We start from the raw sequence: 23,929 nt of genomic DNA on the forward strand, positions 1-23,929 counted from the left end.
TGAGGGAGGAAGCTATAACCTATGTTTTTACCGGTAGTATGTTTGGTAATCAGATGAGGGGAGGAAGCTATAACCTATGTTTTTACCGGTAGTATGTTTGGTAATCAGATGAGGGAGGAAGCTATAACCTATGTTTTTACCGGTAGTATGTTTGGTAATCAGATGAGGGAGGAAGCTATAACCTATGTTTTTACCGGTGGTATGTTTGGTAATCAGATGAGGGAGAAGAAGCGGTGGTATGTTTAATCAGATGAGGGAGGAAGCTATAACCTATGTTTTTACCGGTAGTTTGTTTGGCAATCAGATGAGGGAGGAAGCTATAACCTATGTTTTTACCGCTAGTATGTTTGGTAATCAGATGAGGGAGGAAGCTATAACCTATGTTTTTACCGGTAGTATGTTTGGAATCAGATGAGGGAGGAAGCTATAACCTATGTTTTTACCGGTAGTATGTTTGGAATCAGATGAGGGAGGAAGCTATAACCTATGTTTTTACCGGTAGTATGTTTGGTAATCAGATGAGGGAGGAAGCTATAACCTATGTTTTTACTGGTAGTATGTTTGGAATCAGATGAGGGAGGAAGCTATAACCTATGTTTTTACTGGGAGTATGTTTGGAATCAGATGAGGGAGGAAGCTATAACCTATGTTTTTACCGGTAGTATGTTTGGAATCAGATGAGGGAGGAAGCTATAACCTATGTTTTTACCGGTAGTATGTTTGGAATCAGATGAGGGAGGAAGCTATAACCTATGTTTTTACCGGTGGTATGTTTGGTAATCAGATGAGGGAGGAAGCTATAACCTATGTTTTTACCGGTGGTATGTTTGGTAATCAGATGAGGGAGGAAGCTATAACCTATGTTTTTACCGGTAGTTTGTTTGGCAATCAGATGAGGGAGGAAGCTATAACCTATGTTTTTACCGCTAGTATGTTTGGTAATCAGATGAGGGAGGAAGCTATAACCTATGTTTTTACCGGTAGTATGTTTGGAATCAGATGAGGGAGGAAGCTATAACCTATGTTTTTACCGGTAGTATGTTTGGAATCAGATGAGGGAGGAAGCTATAACCTATGTTTTTACCGGTAGTATGTTTGGTAATCAGATGAGGGAGGAAGCTATAACCTATGTTTTTACTGGTAGTATGTTTGGTAATCAGATGAGGGAGGAAGCTATAACCTATGTTTTTACTGGTAGTATGTTTGGAATCAGATGAGGGAGGAAGCTATAACCTATGTTTTTACCGGTAGTATGTTTGGAATCAGATGAGGGAGGAAGCTATAACCTATGTTTTTACTGGTAGTATGTTTGGAATCAGATGAGGGAGGAAGCTATAACCTATGTTTTTACCGGTGGTATGTTTGGTAATCAGATGAGATGGGGAGGAAGCTATAACCTATGTTTTTACCGGTGGTATGTTTGGTAATCAGATGAGGGAGGAAGCTATAACCTATGTTTTACCGGTAGTTTGTTTGGCAATCAGATGAGGGAGGAAGCTATAACCTATGTTTTTACCGCTAGTATGTTTGGTAATCAGATGAGGGAGGAAGCTATAACCTATGTTTTTACCGGTAGTATGTTTGGAATCAGATGAGGGAGGAAGCTATAACCTATGTTTTTACCGGTAGTATGTTTGGAATCAGATGAGGGAGGAAGCTATAACCTATGTTTTTACCGGTAGTATGTTTGGTAATCAGATGAGGGAGGAAGCTATAACCTATGTTTTTACTGGTAGTATGTTTGGTAATCAGATGAGGGAGGAAGCTATAACCTATGTTTTTACTGGTAGTATGTTTGGAATCAGATGAGGGAGGAAGCTATAACCTATGTTTTTACCGGTAGTATGTTTGGAATCAGATGAGGGAGGAAGCTACAACCTATGTTTTTACCGGTAGTCAAACTCTCTTCCCTTTTACAGATCTAAAAACGAGGCAATATGCAGTTTCCTGGCCTTCCCAGGGCTCTACAGTGAAGGAGGACATCAGAAAGACACAGGGAGAATCTAATGTGACACCCGTGAGTCCCAGACAGTTTGGTGGTGATGACGATGCTATTCACTGCCACGTGAAAGACAAGGATTGGTTTCCTAGCAACAGGCTGAAGGCGGAGTCGGCTCCAGAGAGCCACACCCCAGAGCAGAGGGGGAGTGGTGTGAGTACATCCCAGTCACAAAGGGTTTCTGGTTCTCAACATTCCTTCCTTAATTCCTGGACCTCCTCCTATAAATCCATTGGAGGAGAACATCTGAGGTTCATCAAAATACTGATATGTGAATGTTTTTGGCAAATACAGATGATTCTGATTGGACTTTCTCCTCCATAATATTTATAGCAGGAGGTCCAGAGAATTAGGAATGAAGGTAGGTGTGTTTCTGATCTGAGGTTCCTCCTCTTGGACTTTCTCCTCCACGACATTTATAGCAGGAGGTCCAGAGAATTAGGAATGAAGGAGGGTATGTTTCTGATCTGAGGTTCCTCCTCTTGGACTTTCTCCTCCACGACATTTATAGCAGGAGGTCCAGAGAATTAGGAATGAAGGAGGGTATGTTTCTGATCTGAGGTTCCTCCTCTTGGACTTTCTCCTCCACGACATTTATAGCAGGAGGTCCAGAGAACGAGAGGAATCAAGGTAGGAGAGTGTTTCCCACCCTAAGTTGATTGTTTATTTTTGTGGTTTCCAGGACATGTCTTTCCCTCTCCCAGAGTCCCCAGGTCGTGCCTCTCCCGCTGTTGCCTTACTGTGGGGTCTGAAGAGGGTGTCTGTGCGGCTGGTCGACTGCAGGAAAACACCGGGTCTGCGTGGAACTGTGAGAGGAGAAGAAGAGGGAGATTCAGATTCAAGTAAGAACAGTGGTGTGTGGATGAGACTACAATCTGCTTCTGTTACAGTTCTGTGGTCAGTGTGTTCACTGTTATATAGCAGCTCATTAGTTCTGTGGTCACTGTTGTATAGCAGCTCATTAGTTCTGTGGTCAGTGTGTTCACTGTTGTATAGCAGCTCATTAGTTCTGTGGTCAGTGTATTCACTGTTATATAGCAGCTCATTAGTTCTGTGGTCAGTGTGTTCACTGTTATATAGCAGCTCAATAGTTCTGTGGTCAGTGTATTCACTGTTGTAGAGCAGCTCATTAGTTCTGTGGTCAGTGTATTCACTGTTATATAGCAGCTCATTAGTTCTGTGGTCAGTGTATTCACTGTTGTATAGCAGCTCATTAGTTCTGTGGTCAGTGTGTTCACTGTTATATAGCAGCTCATTAGTTCTGTGGTCAGTGTATTCACTGTTGTAGAGCAGCTCATTAGTTCTGTGGTCAGTGTGTTCACTGTTGTATAGCAGCTCATTAGTTCTGTGGTCAGTGTATTCACTGTTATATAGCAGCTCATTAGTTCTGTGGTCACTGTTATATAGCAGCTCATTAGTTCTGTGGTCAGTGTATTCACTGTTGTATAGCAGCTCATTAGTTCTGTGAGGGGAGCCAACAATGGGTCCTCACCCTGGAGTGGATGTTGAGGGGAGAACATCTAGGTGAAGGCCAACGACTGGTCATCCCAGTTTTTGGTGGCAGCACTTATATCTAACTACCCCGACCACAACAGCAGCTACATTGGATTCCAGGAAGCTGAGGCTCATAGCGTCTTATACGAATAACATTTTCAAGAAATAATATTGTACTTAAATTGTTTTATTGACAATTTTATTATTATTATTATTAAACATAAAACAATTACAGTTACTAAGCAATTCACAATGTCACTCAGCATTAGTTAGACCAGGGACTCATTAGTTAGACCAGGGACTCATTAGTTAGACCAGGGACTCATTAGTTAGACCAGGGACTCATTAGTTAGACCAGGGACTCTGTGTGTATACAGCCATGTTATTACCTCATACCCAACTCAGTACTGGTACTCTGTGTATACAGTGTATACAGCCATGTTATTACCTCGTACCCCTACACATCAACTACCTCGTACCCCTACACATCAACTACCTAGTACCCCTACACATCAACTACCTGGTACCCCTACACATCAACTACCTAGTACCCCTACACATCAACTACCTGGTACCCCTACACATCAACTACCTAGTACCCCTACACATCAACTACCTGGTACCCCTACACATCAACTACCTAGTACCCCTACACATCAACTACCTGGTACCCCTACACATCAACTACCTGGTACCCCTACACATCAACTACCTGGTACCCCTACACATCAACTACCTGGTACCCCTACACATCAACTACCTGGTACCCCTACACATCAACTACCCCGTACCCCTACACATCAACTACCCCATACCCCTACACATCAACTACCCTGTACCCCTACACATCAACTACCTCGTACCCCTACACATCAACTACCCCATACCCCTACACATCAACTACCCCATACCCCTACACATCAACTACCCCATACCCCTACACATCAACTACCCCATACCCCTACACATCAACTACCCCGTACCCCTACACATCAACTACCTGGTACCCCTACACATCAACTACCTGGTACCCCTACACATCAACTACCTAGTACCCCTACACATCAACTACCCCGTACCCCTACACATCAACTACCCCATACCCCTACACATCAACTACCTGGTACCCCTACACATCAACTACCTCGTACCCCTACACATCAACGACCTCGTACCCCTACACATCAACTACCTCGTACCCCTACACATCAACTACCTAGTACCCCTACACATCAACTACCCCGTACCCCTACACATCAACTACCTGGTACCCCTACACATCAACTACCTCGTACCCCTACACATCAACTACCTCGTACCCCTACACATCAACTACCTCGTACCCCTACACATCAACTACCTAGTACCCCTACACATCAACTACCTGGTACCCCTACACATCAACTACCTCGTACCCCTACACATCAACTCTACCTGGTACCCCTACACATCAACTACCTAGTACCCCTACACATCAACTACCTGGTACCCCTACACATCAACTACCTCACCCCTACACATCAACTACCTAGTACCCCTACACATCAACTACCTGGTACCCCTACACATCAACTACCTCGTACCCCTACACATCAACTCTACCTGGTACCCCTACACATCAACTACCTAGTACCCCTACACATCAACTACCCCGTACCCCTACACATCAACTACCCCGTACCCCTACACATCAACTACCTGGTACCCCTACACATCAACTACCTGGTACCCCTACACATCAACTACCTGGTACCCCTACACATCAACTACCTGGTACCCCTACACATCAACTACCTGGTACCCCTACACATCAACTACCTGGTACCCCTACACATCAACTACCTAGTACCCCTACACATCAACTACCTGGTACCCCTACACATCAACTACCTCGTACCCCTACACATCAACTACCCCGTACCCCTACACATCAACTACCTGGTACCCCTACACATCAACTACCTCGTACCCCTACACATCAACTACCTCGTACCCCTACACATCAACTACCTAGTACCCCTACACATCAACTACCCCGTACCCCTACACATCAACTACCTAGTACCCCTACACATCAACTACTAAATCTGTGGTAAGATTTTAAAATGGCTGTCTAGCAATGATCAACAACCAACTTGACCGACTTACCCAGTCGCTGTAATCGCTGCCAAGAGTGATTTTAACATATATTGCCTCGGGGATGGGAAATATCATGTAAATTAGATATTTCTGTATTTCATTATCAATCAATATGCAAAAAATGTCTAAAAACACGTTTTCACTTTGTTATTATAGGGTATTGTGATGTCATTACGGGGTATTGTGATGTCATTACGGGGTATTGTGTGTGGATGAATTGGAATGTTTTATTTAATACATTTTGCATTCAGGCTGTAACACAACAAAATGTGGAACAAGTCAAGGGGTGTGAATACTTTCTGAAGGGACTGTACCCAATGTCAGATGAACTCGTGGATCCATTTTGTTTGTTTCTGCCGTGCAGTATGAAGGTAGTTTCACTAGACAATGCTAACTAGCATCCGCTAGCATACCTGTAGACTGCCGTGCACTATGAAGGAAGTTACAGGTAGTTTCACAGGACAATGCTAACTAGCATCCGCTAGCATACCTGTAGACTTTCAGTCATTGCGCTAACACGAGTCGCAGTATCCGTTTAAAGCCACACAGTGTAAGATGTGTTTACCATCAGAGTGGGCCAATAACAAAACATTATTACCAATGGATCAAATGCAGCCTATGACATTGATTTAAATACTGTAGTCCTCAATTTCTATGATTATAGTGCTCGGCTATAAGACTTTTTAAAATGTAAGAATTGTTTGAAAACTGGCCTCAGGTTAGTGAGGGATGTGGTTAGGATTCAACCTCATAGGAAGACAGTTGTTTCATGTGGAAGTTTCATTCAGGTCTCTCTTTTAAATACACATACTGTTTTTCTTTAGCAGGTGAAAGACCAGACTCAGAGGAACCAGAACCAGAGCCAGAGACATCCAAACCAGTAAGACGACACCACTGCTCCCAGTGTGGAAAGAGTTTTACCAGGTTAGGGTCCTTGAAAAGGCATGAAGGAATACACGCAGGAGAGGAGACTTACCACTGCTCCCAGTGTGGAAAGAGTTTTACCAGGTTATTTAGCCTGAAACGACATGAGATGATACACACGGGAGAAAAGCCTTTCCACTGCGCCCAGTGTGGAAAGAGTTTTACCCGGTTATGGCACCTGCAAATGGATGAGAGAAGGCACCGAGGAGAGAAGTTTTCCGCTGCTCCGATTGTGGAAAGAGTTTTACCCAATTAGGGAGCCTGAAAGAACATGAGAGAATGCACACAGGAGAAAAGCCCTTCCACTGCTCCCTTTGCGGAAAGCGTTTTACCCATTTAGAAGCCTGAAAGGACATGAGAGCATGCACAGAGGAGAAAAGCCCTTCCACTGCTCCTTTGTGGAAAGCGTTTTACCCGGTTGGGGCACCTGAAAACACATGAGAGAATTCACACAGGAGAAAAGCCATTCCACTGCTCCCTGTGTGGGAAGAGTTTTAATCAGTTAGGGGGCCTGACAAAACATAATATATTACACAAAGGAGAGAAGAATTTCCACTGCTCCCTGTGTGGAAAGAGTTTTATTCAGTTATTGGGCCTGAAAAGACATGAGTGGACGCACATAAAAGAGAAGCCTCACCCCTGTTCCCAGTGCGCAAAGAGTTTCACACAAGCAAGATACCTGAAAAAACATGAGCTGACACACTCCGCAGAGAAGCCTTGAAAGAATCCACATTGCAGAGAAATATATATATTGGAAAGATATTTACCTAGTTAGGGAACCTGAAAGACCACGAGGTAACAGACACATGGGGAAATACCTTACCACTGCTCTCAGTGTGGAAAGAGATATTTAACAATAATACATCAGTTAATTAATGAGTGAACACACAGTGCTCCAACACTTGTCTCATATTTTTGACTGCTGCTCTCAGTGTGGAAAGAGACACGTAACAATAATACATCCGTTAATTAATGAGTGGTAACAGACACAGGGGAAACACCTTACCACTGCTCTCAGTGTGGAAAGAGACACGTAACAATAATACATCCGTTAATTAATGAGTGGTAACAGACACAGGGGAAACACCTTACCACTGCTCTCAGTGTGGAAAGAGATATTTAACAATAATACATCCGTTAATTAATGAGTGGTAACAGACACAGGGGAAACACCTTACCACTGCTCTCAGTGTGGAAAGAGAGACGTAACTCATTAATTAACTGATGTATTTAACACATACAGTGCTCCAACACTTGTCTCATTTCTTTTTTCACCGACTGTTTTATTTGTTTATGTCACACGAAATCAAATTGTACAAAGTGAACTCAATGGGTTTTTTTTTAACATGAATTGAACATGGAGTGAGTATATCTGTTTCAGTATAGAGTAGGTCAGTTGTAAATGCTTTTTAATTCAATTATAACTTTTTAGAACTCTGTCTTTGTGTATTTTCTCTGTGTGTTAATCAAGTACTGTCTATTTACATGTGCTGTATTTCCTCTTGTGTTTGCATTGTGTATGTGTGTGTGAAAAAATAAACAAATGTACAGACTGAGAAAAACGTACGAATCTAATTCCAACAGTATTTATTCATAATGTACATATTAATATTGAGAGGGATGTACTGCAAGGCAGGATCAATAAGGGCCATCTAACTTTGATAAAGAACCAGAAATAACTATGGACTCAGATATGCGTTTTTCAGACCATTCCCATTTCTAGCGTCCCCTTTCAAAATAATAAAAGGTAGCTGGCTAACTCATCGATCCTGCTGTTGTTGTATACCACTCAGGTCTAAGTCTGCCTAGAGGAAAACAGGACAGGTCCTGGCGTTCCACCACCCTAGGAGAGACAAATACACCCCCCCCACACACACACACACCGTTCCACCACCCTAGATGAGACAATAAATACCCCCTCCCCCGTTCCAGTCGCACATGCTCCTTAATATCGTCCTGTGCGACCTGAATTTCAATTCAGGAGCACCATTGCGCCTATAAAAAATATCACCCAGATAAATACTTGTTGTAAAGATAAAGCTTCGCTGTGCTGTTGTTTCCTGAGTACAGTTTCGTTAGCGTCGTGCTAGCACCATTACTACAGCGAAAACTGCTAATTTCTAAACCAAACAGGATTTTTTTCCTTATTCCTGTCACGTATTGGGGGGCGCATTTTCCATTCATAAAACACGTCGCTTGCTGTTCTAAAACTCCTCGCGGGCTGTTAACCCTTTTATTTTACATGTTGTTCAGTCATGTTTGTTACCTCATGAGCCAGGTAGATAACAACCTGTTAACTTTATTAGTACATTCAAACATTTGGGGGCACAGAAAGATTGGAGACGGGAAAGCTTCTTCAGGAGATCATAGCAATGAATGAATGACAGATCTCTTGGTCGTCACAAACGTTCTGAAAGAGACCGTGTTCTATGTTCCGCATCTCAACAGGAAATGGTGCTTTTACATCGTGTAAAAACCTAATATTACACAAATTACTGATTTGTCTCAATATTTTTGGTATTTCTAATAAACTAGTTTCTAGGGCACAGCATGTGCTTCAGAAGTAGCTAGACATCATATAAGCTATATCTCAATTGATAAAAATAAAAAAATCTGTAAAACATGCAGTTATATTGGCGTTATTAGTCCTGAACCCTATACTATGAATCAGGTTTGAGGAGTTAGCGAAGTATCTTAGTGGTTAACTCTGAGTTCAACTCGGGATAACCAGTCACACGAATGTGGCTCAGCTTTAAACCAGGTACATTTCTATTGTAAGGAATCCTTCAGAACTAACCTGGTCTGGGGCGGGCTAACTCAGGACTAACCTGGTCTGGGGCAGGCTAACTCAGAACTAACCTGGTCTGGGGCAGGCTAACTCAGGACTAACCTGGTCTGGGGCAGGCTAACTCAGGACTAACCTGGTCTGGGGCAGGCTAACTCAGGACTAACCTAGTCTGGGGCAGGCTAACTCAGGACTAACCTGGTCTGGGGCAGGCTAACTCAGGACTAACCTGGTCTGGGACAGCCTAACTCAGGACTAACCTAGTCTGGGGCAGGCTAACTCAGGACTAACCTAGTCTGGGGCAGGCTAACTCAGGACTAACCTGGTCTGGGGCAGCCTAACTCAGGACTAACCTGGTCTGGGGCAGGCTAACTCAGGACTAACCTGGTCTGGGGCAGGCTAACTCAGGACTAACCTGGTCTGGGGCAGGCTAACTCAGAACTAACCTGGTCTGGGGCAGGCTAACTCAGGACTAACCCGTTCTGGGACAGGCTAACTCAGGACTAACCTGGTCTGGGGCGGGCTAACTCAGGACTAACCTGGTCTGGGGCAGGCTAACTCAGGACTAACCTGGTCTGGGGCAGGCTAACTCAGGACTAACCTGGTCTGGGGCAGGCTGACTCAGGACTAACCTGGTCTGGGGCAGGCTAACTCAGGACTAACCTAGTCTGGGGCAGGCTAACTCAGGACTAACCTGGTCTGGGGCAGGCTAACTCAGGACTAACCTGGTCTGGGGCAGGCTGACTCAGGACTAACCTGGTCTGGGGCAGGCTAACTCAGGACTAACCTAGTCTGGGGCAGGCTAACTCAGGACTAACCTAGTCTGGGGCAGGCTAACTCAGGACTAACCTGGTCTGGGGCAGGCTAACTCAGGACTAACCTAGTCTGGGGCAGGCTAACTCAGGACTAACCTGGTCTGGGGCAGGCTAACTCAAGACTAACCTGGTCTGGGACAGCCTAACTCAGGACTAACCTGGTCTGGGGCAGGCTAACTCAGAACTAACCTGGTCTGGGGCAGGCTAACTCAGGACTAACCCGTTCTGGGACAGGCTAACTCAGGACTAACCTGGTCTGGGGCGGGCTAACTCAGGACTAACCTGGTCTGGGGCGGGCTAACTCAGGACTAACCTGGTCTGGGGCAGGCTAACTCAGGACTAACCTGGTCTGGGGCAGGCTAACTCAGGACTAACCTAGTCTGGGGCAGGCTAACTCAGGACTAACCTGGTCTGGGGCAGGCTAACTCAGGACTAACCTGGTCTGGGGCAGGCTAACTCAGGACTAACCTGGTCTGTGGCAGGCTAACTCAGGACTAACCTGGTCTGGGGCAGGCTAACTCAGGACTAACCTGGTCTGGGGCAGGCTAACTCAGGACTAACCTGGTCTGGGGCAGGCTAACTCAGGACTAACCTGGTCTGGGGCAGGCTAACTCAGGACTAACTCCACTTATCCTGAATCATGTGTCTGAGCTGCGAGTTGAGGACCAATGAAAATCAGTTTTCCTCCCTCTCGCAAAGATTGCGTCCTTGTCCCATTTAATTTGAGGAAGATTGATATTAATAAATCAAATTGTGTTAATTTTTTAAATATAAAATACTGATCACATTACATGTTTTCACACACAGTAAAACTTGAGTATGAGTAAATAACAATTTTATCTATAGGAGTGGTGAAAAAGGTGCTTGTGCATTGATAAAGCACACCAAAGATCACATTAATGGCACATCTTACTGCAATACCTTTTGGTAAGGGTGACTCCACCATGGATTGATGGGTCGGTATTGTCTGTCGGTGTTCCACTAGCCATGTGCGACATAGACACTATCACGGCATCGGGTGCACTATCACTTACAAACTACAGCAGGCTTTATCAGGAATCAAGGTAAGACCCCGATGTAGACTGTTCGAAGTAACAATATTTATCGTAACAACAGGGGCAGGCAAAGACAGGTCAAGGCAGGCAGGGGTCGATAATCCAGGGTAAGGCGAAGGTACAGGACGGCAGACTCAGGGACAGGCAGAGTTCAGTAATCAAGAGGTGGAGCAAAGGTACAGGACGGCAGGCAGAGAGGTCAGGTAGGAGGTTACAGGATCAGGACAGGCAGAGAGGTCAGGTAGGAGGTTACAGGACCAGGACAGGCAGAGAGGTCAGGTAGGAGGTTACAGGATCATGACAGGCAAAGGTCAAAAACCAGGAGGACGAGGAAAGAGGCTGGGAAACAACAAGAGGAACTGGCAACAAACAGACAGAGAACACAGGTATAAATACACAGGGGATAATTAGGAAGATGGGTGATACCTGGAGGGGGGTGGAGGCAAGGACAGGTGAAACAGATCAGGGCGTGACAGGCTTGAGTAAGCAGCGAGTGCAGTATCAATATCCAACATTATAATACGGATATAGCCTGAGCTCGAATGTGAAGCTAACTGAAGCTGGCTAGCTTCATACAGTAACCCTGAGTAGATCTAGCTTGCTTCATAGTATACCCTCAGATCCTGACAAAGGCTTAAGACGTTTTGGGGGTATTTAAGCTCTGAAGATCCATTCCCCAAGTTCATAAGTCGTTATCTTGAACCTGTTCGCAAAAAAAGAAAAAACATACCTTCTACTCCGCTAGGATCAGCTCGTCCAAAATGTACCAATACAAACTTTAGTCCACGGAGTGAAACTACCGAACAGTAGGAAGCCTTCATTCCATATTGTCCATTTTCCTTTGACCTGTTTTTGGTACGTAGTGTCATACATCAAAGCACATATTGATTTGACAGGTCGCTATTTAGGCCAATGGATCGGAGACATGTTAAATACATACATATACTGGCCGACAACCACCCGGTTCCTCCACCCTGCACCTTAGAGGCTGCTGCCCTTCTATTTACATGGACATGGAATCACTGGTCACATTAATAATGTTAAATACAGGGCCTTCGGAAAGTATTCAGACCCTTTGACTCTTTCCACATGTTGTTACGTTACAGCCTTATTCAAATATGTATTCAATTGTTTTTTCCCCCCTCATCAATCTACACTCCATATCATAATGACATAACAAACACAGGTTTTTGGAAATGTTTGCTAATTTATTACATTTACATGAGTATTCAGACCCTTTACTCGGTACTTTCAAATCAAATCAAATGTAATTGGTCACATACACGTGTTTAGCAGATGTTATTGCGGGTGTAGCGCAGTCTGAGGTCCTGAGCGCTCTGGAGCAGGTTTTCATCAAGGATCTCTCTGTACTTTGCTCCGTTCATCTTTACCTCGATCCTAGTATCTGCTGCAAAAAAACACTGGACCAAACGTTTATATAGGTAGACCAAGGTAATATGATACGACATACTGTATGTTGCAGATACATTCATAAATGTACACTGGACCTAACATTTATAAAGGTAGACCAAGGTAATATGATACGACATACTGTATGTTGCAGATACATTCATAAATGTACACTGACCTAACATTTATGCCTCGACGTCACTCAGCTTTGAATTTAATTTATTTGTGTGAAAACCTAATACAACAATATGTAATATATTCCCAGAGGATGGCAAAGTATTAATCAAAGTGTGTAAAGGAAACTGCTTGTGATTTGAAGAAGAGACTACCAGTTCATCACAGACACTAGTTGATAGCGCACAACCAGAGCTTCTAACTACATTGTTTTAGATTGCCTTCTGGCATGTTTGGAAAGCATATTTGCTTATTTGAAATGGGTCGAATCTATGTATTCTTTGGTGTGGTTGAATAGTGATTATATTATTTATTTATTTTTACCTCAGCTGCATTACCCACTCCAGTCAGCAGATGGCAACGTGTGTATTTTATGTCGGGGGATGCTGTGTGACGTATAAACCAGTGGACGGACAGTACTGTCGGGGGATGCTGTGTGACGTATAAACCAGTGGACGGACAGCTTCTTTTGTTCACAACAAGCCTGGTGAACTTGGGCAACTTGCTAGACAGACATAGTCGAATTCGAGACACGTTCTGTGTATATTAGACACTGTTTGTTTTTTAAACACACGAACATGTCTACGTGTTAACCTGTTTTATTCCACATAGTTAGCTAGCTATTTTAGCTAATGCTAAACAGCTAATGCTATCTAGCTAGCTAACATCCCCGACCATGAGCTCAGTAATTTACTCCCCCACCTTCTAAAGAAGAGGAGGTCTGCTGGACGGAGAAAGAAGCTCCCGTGAAAGAGAAGAAGGAAGAGGAAGCTGTAGGTGTTTTGTCGGGTAGGTGGCTTGCTAAGTTAGCATTAGCAACTAACCTAAGGTTAATTCTATCTACCTAGTTAACGTCCCCGACCATGAGTTCACTAAGCTACTCCACCACTTCTAAAGAAGACGTCTGCTGGACGGAGAAAGAAGCTCTGGGGCTGAACATTATCGTAAAAGAAGAAGAAGAGGAGGATGTTAGAGTGAAAGGAGAGGAAGGTGAAGAAGAGGAGGATATTAGAGTGAAAGGAGAGGAAGGTGAAGAAGAGGAGGATATTAGAGTGAAAGGAGAGGAAGGTGAAGAAGAGGAGGATGTTAGAGTGAAAGGAGAGGAAGGTGAAGAAGAGGAGGATATTAGAGTGAAAGGAGAGGAAGGTGAAGAAGAGGAGGATATTAGAGTGAAAGGAGAGGAAGGTGAAGAAGAGGCGGATATTAGAGTGAAAGGAGAGGAAGGTGAAGAAGAGGAGGATATTAGAGTGAAAGGAGAGGAAGAAGAGGATGCAGTGTTAAGAGTGAAGAAGGAGGAGGAGGTCACAGTAAAAGAAGAAGAGGAAGACAATTTCAAAATAATTAAGGAGGAAGAGGAGGAGGCTATTACATTGAAAGAAGAAGAAGAAGTTCTAGTGAAAGGAGAGGAAGAACCTTTTAGAGTGGAAGAGGAGGATATCTCAATAAAAGAGGAAGATGTCTTGGGAGAGGAGGAGACTGAACTTCTGATTGACACCAGTAAGTAAAAACAGGGGCACAAACTCTGCAGTTATGGAACCAAAGTGTAGTTTTAAAGGGGCATTCTACTGAACTACCCAGCTGTTTAGTCTATTTAACTGGTTCTCACTTCATTAATCTGGAACGACCCTAAAGGGGCAGGCATTCTACTGAACGACCCAGCTGTTTAGTCTATTTAACTGGTTCCTGTACTCACTTCATTCATCTGGAACGACCCTGCTGTTTACTCTATTAAATCAAATCAAATGTATTTATATAGCCCTTCGTACATCAGCTGATATCTCAAAGTACAGAAACCCAGCCTAAAACCCCAAAAAAGCAAGCAATGCAGGTGTAGAAGCTTCGCAACTTTGTAACATTGCGCAAGTTGACTGCAGGTATTTACTTTTAAGTACATTTACAAAGTAGATACAAATATTAACATGTATAGAAAAACTTCAAATAGTTTAAAGTATTGATGGTAGAGATGGTTAAAGATGCAACGAGTGGGGGCCACCAACAAAATGGGTTTGGTAAATGTAGAGTCCTGGACAGAGTCTTGATGGTTCTGTAGAGATGGTTAAAGATGCAACGAGTGGGGGACCAACAAAAATGGGTTTGGTACATGTAGAGTCCTGGACAGAGTCTTGTCCATCAGTCGCTGTGGATGGAGGGGAACATTAAATATAGAGTCCTGGACAGAGTCTTGTCCATCAGTCGCTGTGGATGGAGGGGAACATTAAATATAGAGTCCTGGACAGAGTCTTGTCCATCAGTCGCTGTGGATGGAGGGGAACATTAAATATAGAGTCCTGGACAGAGTCTTGTCCATCAGTCGCTGTGGATGGAGGGGAACATTAAATATAGAGTCCTGGACAGAGTCTTGTCCATCAGTCGCTGTGGATGGAGGGGAACATTAAATATAGAGTCCTGGACAGAGTCTTGTCCATCAGTCGCTGTGGATGGAGGGGAACATTAAATATAGAGTCCTGGACAGAGTCTTGTCCATCAGTCGTTGTGGATGGAGTGGAGCATTAAATATAGAGTCCTGGACAGAGTCTTGTCCATCAGTCGCTGTGGATGGAGTGGAGCATTAAATATAGAGTCCTGGACAGAGTCTTGTCCATCAGTCGCTGTGGATGGAGTGGAGCATTAAATATAGAGTCCTGGACAGAGTCTTGTCCATCAGTCGCTGTGGATGGAGTGGAGCATTAAATATAGAGTCCTGGACAGAGTCTTGTCCATCAGTCGCTGTGGATGGAGGGGAACATTAAATATAGAGTCCTGGACAGAGTCTTGTCCATCAGTCGCTGTGGATGGAGTGGAGCATTAAATATAGAGTCCTGGACAGAGTCTTGTCCATCAGTCGCTGTGGATGGAGGGGAACATTAAATATAGAGTCCTGGACAGAGTCTTGTCCATCAGTCGTTGTGGATGGAGTGGAGCATTAAATATAGAGTCCTGGACAGAGTCTTGTCCATCAGTCGCTGTGGATGGAGGGGAACATTAAATATAGAGTCCTGGACAGTCTTGTCCATCAGTCGTTGTGGATGGAGTGGAGCATTAAATATAGAGTCCTGGACAGAGTCTTGTCCATCAGTCGCTGTGGATGGAGTGGAGCATTAAATATAGAGTCCTGGACAGAGTCTTGTCTGTCAGTCGCTGTGGATGGAGGGGAACATTAAATATAGAGTCCTGGACAGAGTCTTGTCCATCAGTCGCTGTGGATGGAGTGGAGCATTAAATATAGAGTCCTGGACAGAGTCTTGTCCATCAGTCGCTGTGGATGGAGTGGAACATTAAATATAGAGTCCTGGACAGAGTCTTGTCCATCAGTCGCTTCAAGTTAAGAGCGTTGGGCTAGTAACCGAAAGGTTGCTGGTTCGAATCCCCGAGCCAACTAGGTGAAAAATATGTGAATGTGCCCTTGAGCAAGGTACGGGTACTTAAACCCTAATTGTTCTGGATAAGAGTGTCTTCTAAATGACAAATCGTGTAAGAATTTCAATATATTAATATTTTCGGTTCACAATAGTTTAATTTCTAAGTACTAAAACATTGGTAGTGGTCCTAGAACAGAAGGGCAATCAGCTAAAAACCTCTATGAAAGAAAGGTTCTAGAGTGGTATTATTATTTGTATTATATTGGTCACCAAGTCAAAAATAAATGAATGAAAACTGGCCTCAGGTTATTACCAGTCTGGATTAAACCTCACGTGCTTCTACACCTGCATTGCTTGCTGTTTGGGGTTTTAGGCTGGGTTTCTGTACAGCACTTTGAGATATCAGCTGATGTACGAAGGGCTATATAAATAAAATTTGATTGATTGATGAAGACAGTTTTATCATGTGGAGGTTTCATTCAGGTCTCTGTTTAACTACACACTCTGTATTTTATTGAGGGATCTAGTCTAGATTAAACCTCATAGGAAGACTGATTTACCATGTTAAGGTTTCATTCAGGTCTCTGTTTAGTATTTAGCTAAATACTCTTGTTTGTCTTTGGCAGGAGAGAGACCAGATTCTCATTCTGACAGCGGGAAGAGTTCTTCAGGGGAACCAGACTCAGAGACGCCCAAACCAGCAAGAAAACATCACTGCTCCCACTGTGGAAAGAGTTTTTGGTGGTTAGGGCACCTTAGACACCATAAGAGAACGCACACAGGGGAGAAGCCCTACCCATGCTCCCAGTGTGGAAAGAGATTTACCATGTTAGGGAACCTGAAACAGCATGAGAGGACACACACTGCAGAGAGGCCTTTTAAATGTTCCAAGTGTGGAAAGAGTTTTACCTGGTTACGGTACCTCAATAAGCATGAAGAAATACATACAGCAGGGAGGAAGACCTGCCAATGTTCTCAGTGTGGAAAGAGATTTACTACGTTAGGGTACCTGAAAACACACAAGAGAATACACTCCGGAGAGAAGCCTTACCAATGCTCCCAATGTGGAATGACTTACAACCAGTTAGGGAACCTGAAATCACACGAGAGAATACACACGGGAGAAAAGCCCTTCCAGTGCTCCCAGTGTGGAAAGAGATTTACTGGTTCAAAGAACCTGAAATTGCATGTGAGAATACATCGAGATAAACATGAAAATACACAGGAGGAGAAGACATACCACTGCTCTCATTGCGGAAAGACATTTTCCCGGTCAGAGGACCTGAAATCACATGAGAGAATAGAGGCTGTGTTCCGACTTGAGTTTTGACTTAGAATGTGTTTCTTCTTCAAGCCACATGAAATCATATTGTACCCTGAGTACACCAAACATTAGTCTCACCTTCCCGATATTGAGTTCCACCCTCCCCCATTCAGCCCTCAGAACAGCCTCCATTCATCGGAGCATGGACTACACAGTGTTGAAAGCCTTCTACAGGGATACTGGCCTATGTTGACTCCAATGCTTCCCATAGTTGTGTCAAGTTGGCTGGATGTCCTTTGGGTAGTGGACCATTCTTGATACACGTGGGATACTGTTGAGCTTGAAAACCCCCAGCCTGGCACCTACTACTATACCCAGTTCAAAGGCAATGACATCTTTTGTCTTGTCCATTCACCCTCTGAATGGCGCATACACACAATCCAGGTTTAAACTGTTTTCGTTAACCTTTCTCCTCCATATCATATAAACTGATTGAAGTGGATTCTTTAGTTCACCTTTATTTAACCAGGTAACAGAACACATAGAACACAGTGATCTGTGAGCTTCTCTGACAGCTGGTGCTTAAAGTTAGTGAGGGAGGTAAGAGTCTCCAGCTTCAGAGATTTTTTGCAGTTCGTTCCAGTCATTGGCAGCAGAGAACTCGAAGGAGAGGTGGCCAAAGGAAGAATTGGCTTTGGGGTGACCAGTGAGATATACCTGCTGGAGCGCGTGCTACGGGTGGGTGCTGCTATCGTGACCAGTGAGCTGAGATAAGGCAGGGCTTTACCTAGCAGAGACTTGTAGATGACCTGGAGCCAGTGGGTTTGGCGACGAGTATGATGCGAGGGCCAGCCAACGGGTAGTATATGGGGTGACAAAACGGTTGTTGAGTCTGCCAATAAGAATTTTGTGATTGACAGAGTCGAAGCCTTAGCCAGGTCGATGAATAGGGCTGCACAGTAATGTCTCTTATCGATGGCAGTTCTGATATCATTTAGGACCTTGAGCATGGCTGAGGTGCACCCATGACCAGCTCTGAAACCAGATTGCATAGCGGAGAAGGTACGGTGAGATTCAAGTGGTCGGTAATCTATTTGTTAACTTGGCTTTCGACGACCTTAGAATGGCAGGGTAGAATAGATATAGGTCTGTAGCAGTTTGGGTCGAGAATGTCACCCCTTTGAAGAGGAGGATGACTGCGGCAGCTTTCCAATCTTTGGGAATCTCAGACGATACGAAAGAGTCTTACGAAAGAGAGGTTGAATAGGCTAGTAATAGGGGTTGCAACAATTTCGGCAGATAATTTTAGAAAGAGAGGGTCCAGATTGTCTAGCCCAGCTGATTTTGCCGCTCTTTCAGAACATCGGCTGTCTGGATTTGGGTGAAGGTGAAGTGAGGGAGGTTTGGGTGAGTTGCTGTGGGGAGTGCAGGGCTGTTGACAGGGGTAGGGGTAGCCAGGTGGGAAGCATCTCCAGCCATAGAAAAATGCTTATTGAAATTCTTGATTATTGTGGATTTATCGGTGGTGACAGTGTTTCCTAGCCTCAGTGCAGTGTTTCCTAGCCTCAGTGCAGCACTCAGAGGAGGTGCTCTTATTCTCCATGGACTTTAGTGTCCCAGAACTTTTTTGAGTTTGTACTACAGGATGCACATTTCTGTTTGAAAAAGCTAGCCTTAGCTTTCCTTCCTAACTGCCTGTGTATATTGGTTCCTAAACTCCCTGAGAAGTTGCATATCGCGGGGGCTATTCGATGCACATTTCTGTTTGAAAAAGATTTAGTTTTCCTAACTGCCTGTGTATAATATATTGGTGAGCTCAATAAGGATCAAAGCTTTCACCTGGATTCACCTGGTCAGTCTATGTCATGGAAAGACAGGTGTTCTTAAGGTGTTTGTATACTCGGTGTATATTAGCTTGTCACAAAACAATTGGCCTATTTTTATTTATTTATTTATTTTTTTTTTTTTTTAGCTCAAATCAGAATGTATTTAATTATTACCTTTGATCTGATACATGTACAAACCCTCAGATATGGAGGTATATCTTATATGATTTGGATATTTAACGTAAAGTATATATATATATATATATATATATATAAGTATATAATTTGATATACATATAAATAAATAGATTCATATCATTTGATATACATATAAATAAATAGATTCATATCATTTGATATACATATAAATAAATAGATTCATATCATTTGCATTTCTTGATTATATAGTTGAATTTAGTCATTTTTCTTTCATTCAGTAAATTTGTGGACGTTTTTCTTTCATTTAGTAAATTTGTGGACGTGTGAAGTGAAATGTGTAAATGTAATGGTCACTGCTTGCCACTTCGGCCTGGTTCACACTGAGGATCAAACCCAGGACTTCTCTGTCACTGCTTGCCACTTCGGGCCTGGTTCACACTGAGGATCAAACCCAGGACTTCTCTGTCTCTGCTTGCCACTTCGACCTGGTTCACACTGAGGATCAAACCCAGGACTTCTCTGTCTCTGCTTGCCACTTCGGGCCTGGTTCACACTGAGGATCAAACCCAGGACTTCTCTGTCTCTGGTTGCCACTTCGGGCCTGGTTCACACTGAGGATCAAACCCAGGACTTCTCTGTCTCGATAGCACACGTGACCTCCTGAATCGTTTTACCAGTCAGCGCCACCGCAAAGCTAGCAATTCCTTGGCGCAAGAGGGGACAGTCCAGGCTGACTTGTGTTGTGTTTTTACACGTTTGCTCCTTGTAAGAGCAAAAGCTGTCATCAAGGTGAAGGGTGGCAACTTTGAAGAAGAATATCTCAAATATATTTTGATTTGTTTAGCACTTTTTTGGTTGATTCCATATGTGTAATATCATAGTTTTGATGTCTTCACTATTATTCTAAAATAGTAAAAATAAATAAAAACCTTGGAATGAGTAGGTGTGTCCCAAACTTTTGACTGGTACTGTAAACTGTATAATGTATTGTTACACCATGTAGGAGCAGTATAGACCTAGTCTGGTCATTATATACATGATGTATTGTTACACCATGTAGGAGCAGTATAGACCTAGTCTGTTCATTATCTACATCTACATGATGTATTGTTACACCATGTAGGAGCAGTATAGACCTAGTCTGTTCATTATATACATCTACATGATGTATTGTTACACCATGTAGGAGCAGTATAGACCTAGTCTGTTCATTATATACATCTACATGATGTATTGTTTGTTACATGTAGGAGCAGTATAGACCTAGTCTGTTCATTACATACATCTACATGATGTTACACCATGTAGGAGCAGTATAGACCTAGTCTGTTCATTATATACATCTACATGATGTTACACCATGTAGGAGCAGTATAGACCTAGTCTGTTCATTATATACATCTCAACTCTAAAAGAAACTCCCATTTTCAGGACCTTGTCTTTCAAAAGTAATTTGTAAAAGCTAATAACTTCCCAGATCTTCATTGTAAAGGGTTTTAACACTGTTTCCCTGCTTGTTCAATGAACCATAAACAATGAATGAACAGGCACCTGTGGAACGGTCGGTAAGACACTAACAGCTTACAGACGGTAGGCAATTAAGGTCACAGTTATGAAAACTTAGGACACTAAAGAGGCCTTTCCACTGACTGAAAAACACCAAAATAAAGATGCCAAGGGGTCCCTGCTCATCTGCTTGAATGTGCCTTAGGCATGCTGCAAGAACGCATGAGGACTGCAGATGTGGCCAGGGCAATAAATTGCAATGTCTGTACTGTGAGACGCCTAAGACAGCGCTACAGGGAGACAGGATGGTCGGCTGATTGTCCTCGCAGTGGCCAGACCACGTATAACAACACCTGCACAGGATCTGCACATCCGAACATCACACCTGCGGGACAGATGCAGGATGGCAACAACAACTGCCCGAGTTACACCAGGAATTTACAATCCCTCCATCAGTGCTCAGACTGTCCGCAATAGGCTGAGAGAGGCTGGACTGAGGGCTTGTAGGCCTGTTGTAAGGCAGGTCCTCACCAGACATCGCTGGCAACAACGTCGCCTCTGGGCACAAACCCACCCTCGCTGGACCAGACAGGACTGGCAAAAAGTGCTCTTCACTGACGAGTAGCAGTTTGGTCTCGCCAGGGATGATGGTCGGATTTGTGTTTATCGTCGAAGGAATGAGAGTTACACCGAGGCCTGTACTCTGGGGCGGGATCAATTTGGAGGTGGAGGGTCCGTCATGGTCTGGGGCGGTGTGTCACAGCATCATCAGACTGAGCTTATTGTCATTGCAGGCAATCTCAATGCTGTGCGTTACAGGGAAGACATCCTCCTCCCTCATGTTATACCCTTCCTGCAGGCTCATCCTGACATGACCCTCCAGCATGACAATGCCACCAGCCATACTGCTCGTTCTGTGTTCCTGCAAGACAGGAATGTCAGTGTTCTGCCATGGTCAGTGAAGAGCCCGGATCTCAATCCCATTGAGCACGTCTGGGACCTGTTGCATCGGCGGATGAGGGCGAGGGCCATTCCCCCCAGAAATGTCCGCGAACTTGCACGTGCCTTGGTGGAAGAGTGGGGTAACATCTCACTCAGCAAGAACTGGCAAATCTGGTGCAGTCCATGAGGAGGAGATGCACAACAGTACTTAACGCAGCTGGTGGCCACACCAGATACTGACTGTTACTTTTGATTTGAACCCCCTTTGTTCAGGGACACATTATTCCATTTCTGTTAGTCACATGTCTGTGGAACTTGTTCAGTTTATGTCTCAGTTGTTGAATCTTATGTTCATACAAATATTTACACGTTAAGTTTGCTGAAAATTAACGCAGTTCACAGTGAGAGGACTTTATTTATTTTTGCTGAGTTTATATGGACAGTGGCCTTCTCTCCTAACACCACAATGATATTAAACTATATGGACAGTGGCCTGCTCTCCTAACACCACAGTGATATTAAACTATATGGACAGTGCCCTTCTCTCCTAACACCACAATGATATTAAACTATGTGGACAGTGGCCTGCTCTCCTAACACCACAATGATATTAAACTATATGGACAGTGCCCTTCTCTCCTAACACCACAATGATATTAAACTATATGGACAGTGCCCTGCTCTCCTAACACAGCAATGATATTAAACTATATGGACAGTGGCCTGCTCTCCTAACACCACAATGATATTAAACTATATGGACAGTGCCCTGCTCTCCTAACACCACAATGGACATAACACCACAGTGATAACTATATGGACAGTGGCCTGCTCTCCTAACACCACAATGATATTAAACTATATGGACAGTGGCCTGCTCTCCTAACACCACAATGATATTAAACTATATGGACAGTGGCCTGCTCTCCTAACACCACAATGATATTAAACTTTGTGGACAGTGCCCTGCTCTCCTAACACCACAATGATATTAAACTATGTGGACATTGGCCTGCTCTCCTAACACCACAATGATATTAAACTATATGGACAGTGGCCTGCTCTCCTAACACCACAATGATATTAAACTATATGGACAGTGGCCTGCTCTCCTAACACCACAATGATATTAAACTATGGACAGTGCCCTGCTCTCCTAACACCACAATGATATTAAACTATGTGTGCCCTGCTCTCCTAACACCACAATGATATTAAACTATGTGGACAGTGCCCTTCTCTCCTAACACCACAATGATATTAAACTATATGGACAGTGCCCTGCTCTCCTAACACCACAATGATATTAAACTATATGGACAGTGGCCTGCTCTCCTAACACCACAGTGATATTAAACTATATGGACAGTGGCCTGCCTCCTAACACCACAATGATATTAAACTATATGGACAGTGGCCTGCTCTCCTAACACCACAATGATATTAAACTATGTGGACAGTGCCCTGCTCTCCTAACACCACAATGATATTAAACTTTGTGGACAGTGGCCTGCTCTCCTAACACCACAATGATATTAAACTATGTGGACATTGGCCTGCTCTCCTAACACCACAATGATATTAAACTATATGGACAGTGGCCTGCTCTCCTAACACCACAATGATATTAAACTATATGGACAGTGGCCTGCCTCCTAACACCACAATGATATTAAACTATATGGACAGTGCCCTGCTCTCCTAACACCACAATGATATTAAACTATGTGGACGTTGCCCTGCTCTCCTAACACCACAATGATATTAAACTATGTGGACGGTGCCCTTCTCCCTAACACCACAATGATATTAAACTATATGGACAGTGCCCTGCTCTCCTAACACCACAATGATATTAAACTATATGGACAGTGGCCTGCTCTCCTAACACCACAGTGATATTAAACTATATGGACAGTGGCCTGCTCTCCTAACACCACAATGATATTAAACTATATGGACAGTGGCCTGCTCTCCTAACACCACAATGATATTAAACTATGTGGACAGTGCCCTGCTCTCCTAACACCACAATGATATTAAACTTTGTGGACAGTGGCCTGCTCTCCTAACACCAC

At 43.7% G+C, this 23,929-nt stretch overlaps 2 protein-coding genes and 2 long non-coding RNA genes across 7 annotated transcripts; 2 read left to right on the plus strand and 2 right to left on the minus strand.

The window, feature by feature from the left end:
- Positions 1-59: 59 nt before the first annotated feature.
- On the minus strand, positions 60-1,874 carry LOC127919745 (uncharacterized). 2 transcript variants are annotated; one of them, XR_008103950.1, is made up of 5 exons: positions 1,826-1,874; positions 1,612-1,718; positions 1,020-1,126; positions 379-538; positions 60-182 (listed from the first exon to the last, which is right to left on the minus strand). It is a non-coding gene; the product is annotated as an uncharacterized LOC127919745 (long non-coding RNA). The 2 variants fall into 2 exon arrangements; XR_008103951.1 differs by having other exon boundaries at positions 1,559-1,718.
- A 7-nt stretch (positions 1,875-1,881) lies between these two features.
- On the plus strand, positions 1,882-6,883 carry LOC127919744 (zinc finger protein 32-like). Its single transcript, XM_052503550.1, has 3 exons — positions 1,882-2,152; positions 2,682-2,841; positions 6,460-6,883. The coding sequence occupies exons 2-3, from the start codon at positions 2,685-2,687 to the stop codon at positions 6,810-6,812; spliced, it is 510 nt and encodes a 169-aa protein (XP_052359510.1). The 5' UTR covers positions 1,882-2,152; positions 2,682-2,684; the 3' UTR covers positions 6,813-6,883.
- LOC127919746 (uncharacterized) lies at positions 3,974-4,990 on the minus strand. 3 transcript variants are annotated; one of them, XR_008103954.1, is made up of 4 exons: positions 4,976-4,990; positions 4,734-4,901; positions 4,110-4,253; positions 3,974-4,037 (listed from the first exon to the last, which is right to left on the minus strand). It is a non-coding gene; the product is annotated as an uncharacterized LOC127919746 (long non-coding RNA). The 3 variants fall into 3 exon arrangements; XR_008103952.1 differs by having other exon boundaries at positions 4,011-4,253; XR_008103953.1 differs by having other exon boundaries at positions 4,012-4,205.
- Positions 6,884-13,225: 6,342 nt separating the features above from the next.
- LOC127919747 (zinc finger protein 239-like) lies at positions 13,226-17,484 on the plus strand. The gene is made up of 2 exons (XM_052503551.1): positions 13,226-14,292; positions 16,781-17,484. Exons 1-2 carry the CDS (start codon positions 13,659-13,661, stop codon positions 17,482-17,484), a joined length of 1,338 nt encoding a protein of 445 aa, XP_052359511.1. The 5' UTR covers positions 13,226-13,658.
- Positions 17,485-23,929: the final 6,445 nt, after the last annotated feature.

Source organism: Oncorhynchus keta, unplaced genomic scaffold, assembly GCF_023373465.1.
Source record: "Oncorhynchus keta strain PuntledgeMale-10-30-2019 unplaced genomic scaffold, Oket_V2 Un_contig_17451_pilon_pilon, whole genome shotgun sequence".
In the NCBI taxonomy this organism is placed as follows: domain Eukaryota; kingdom Metazoa; phylum Chordata; class Actinopteri; order Salmoniformes; family Salmonidae; genus Oncorhynchus; species Oncorhynchus keta.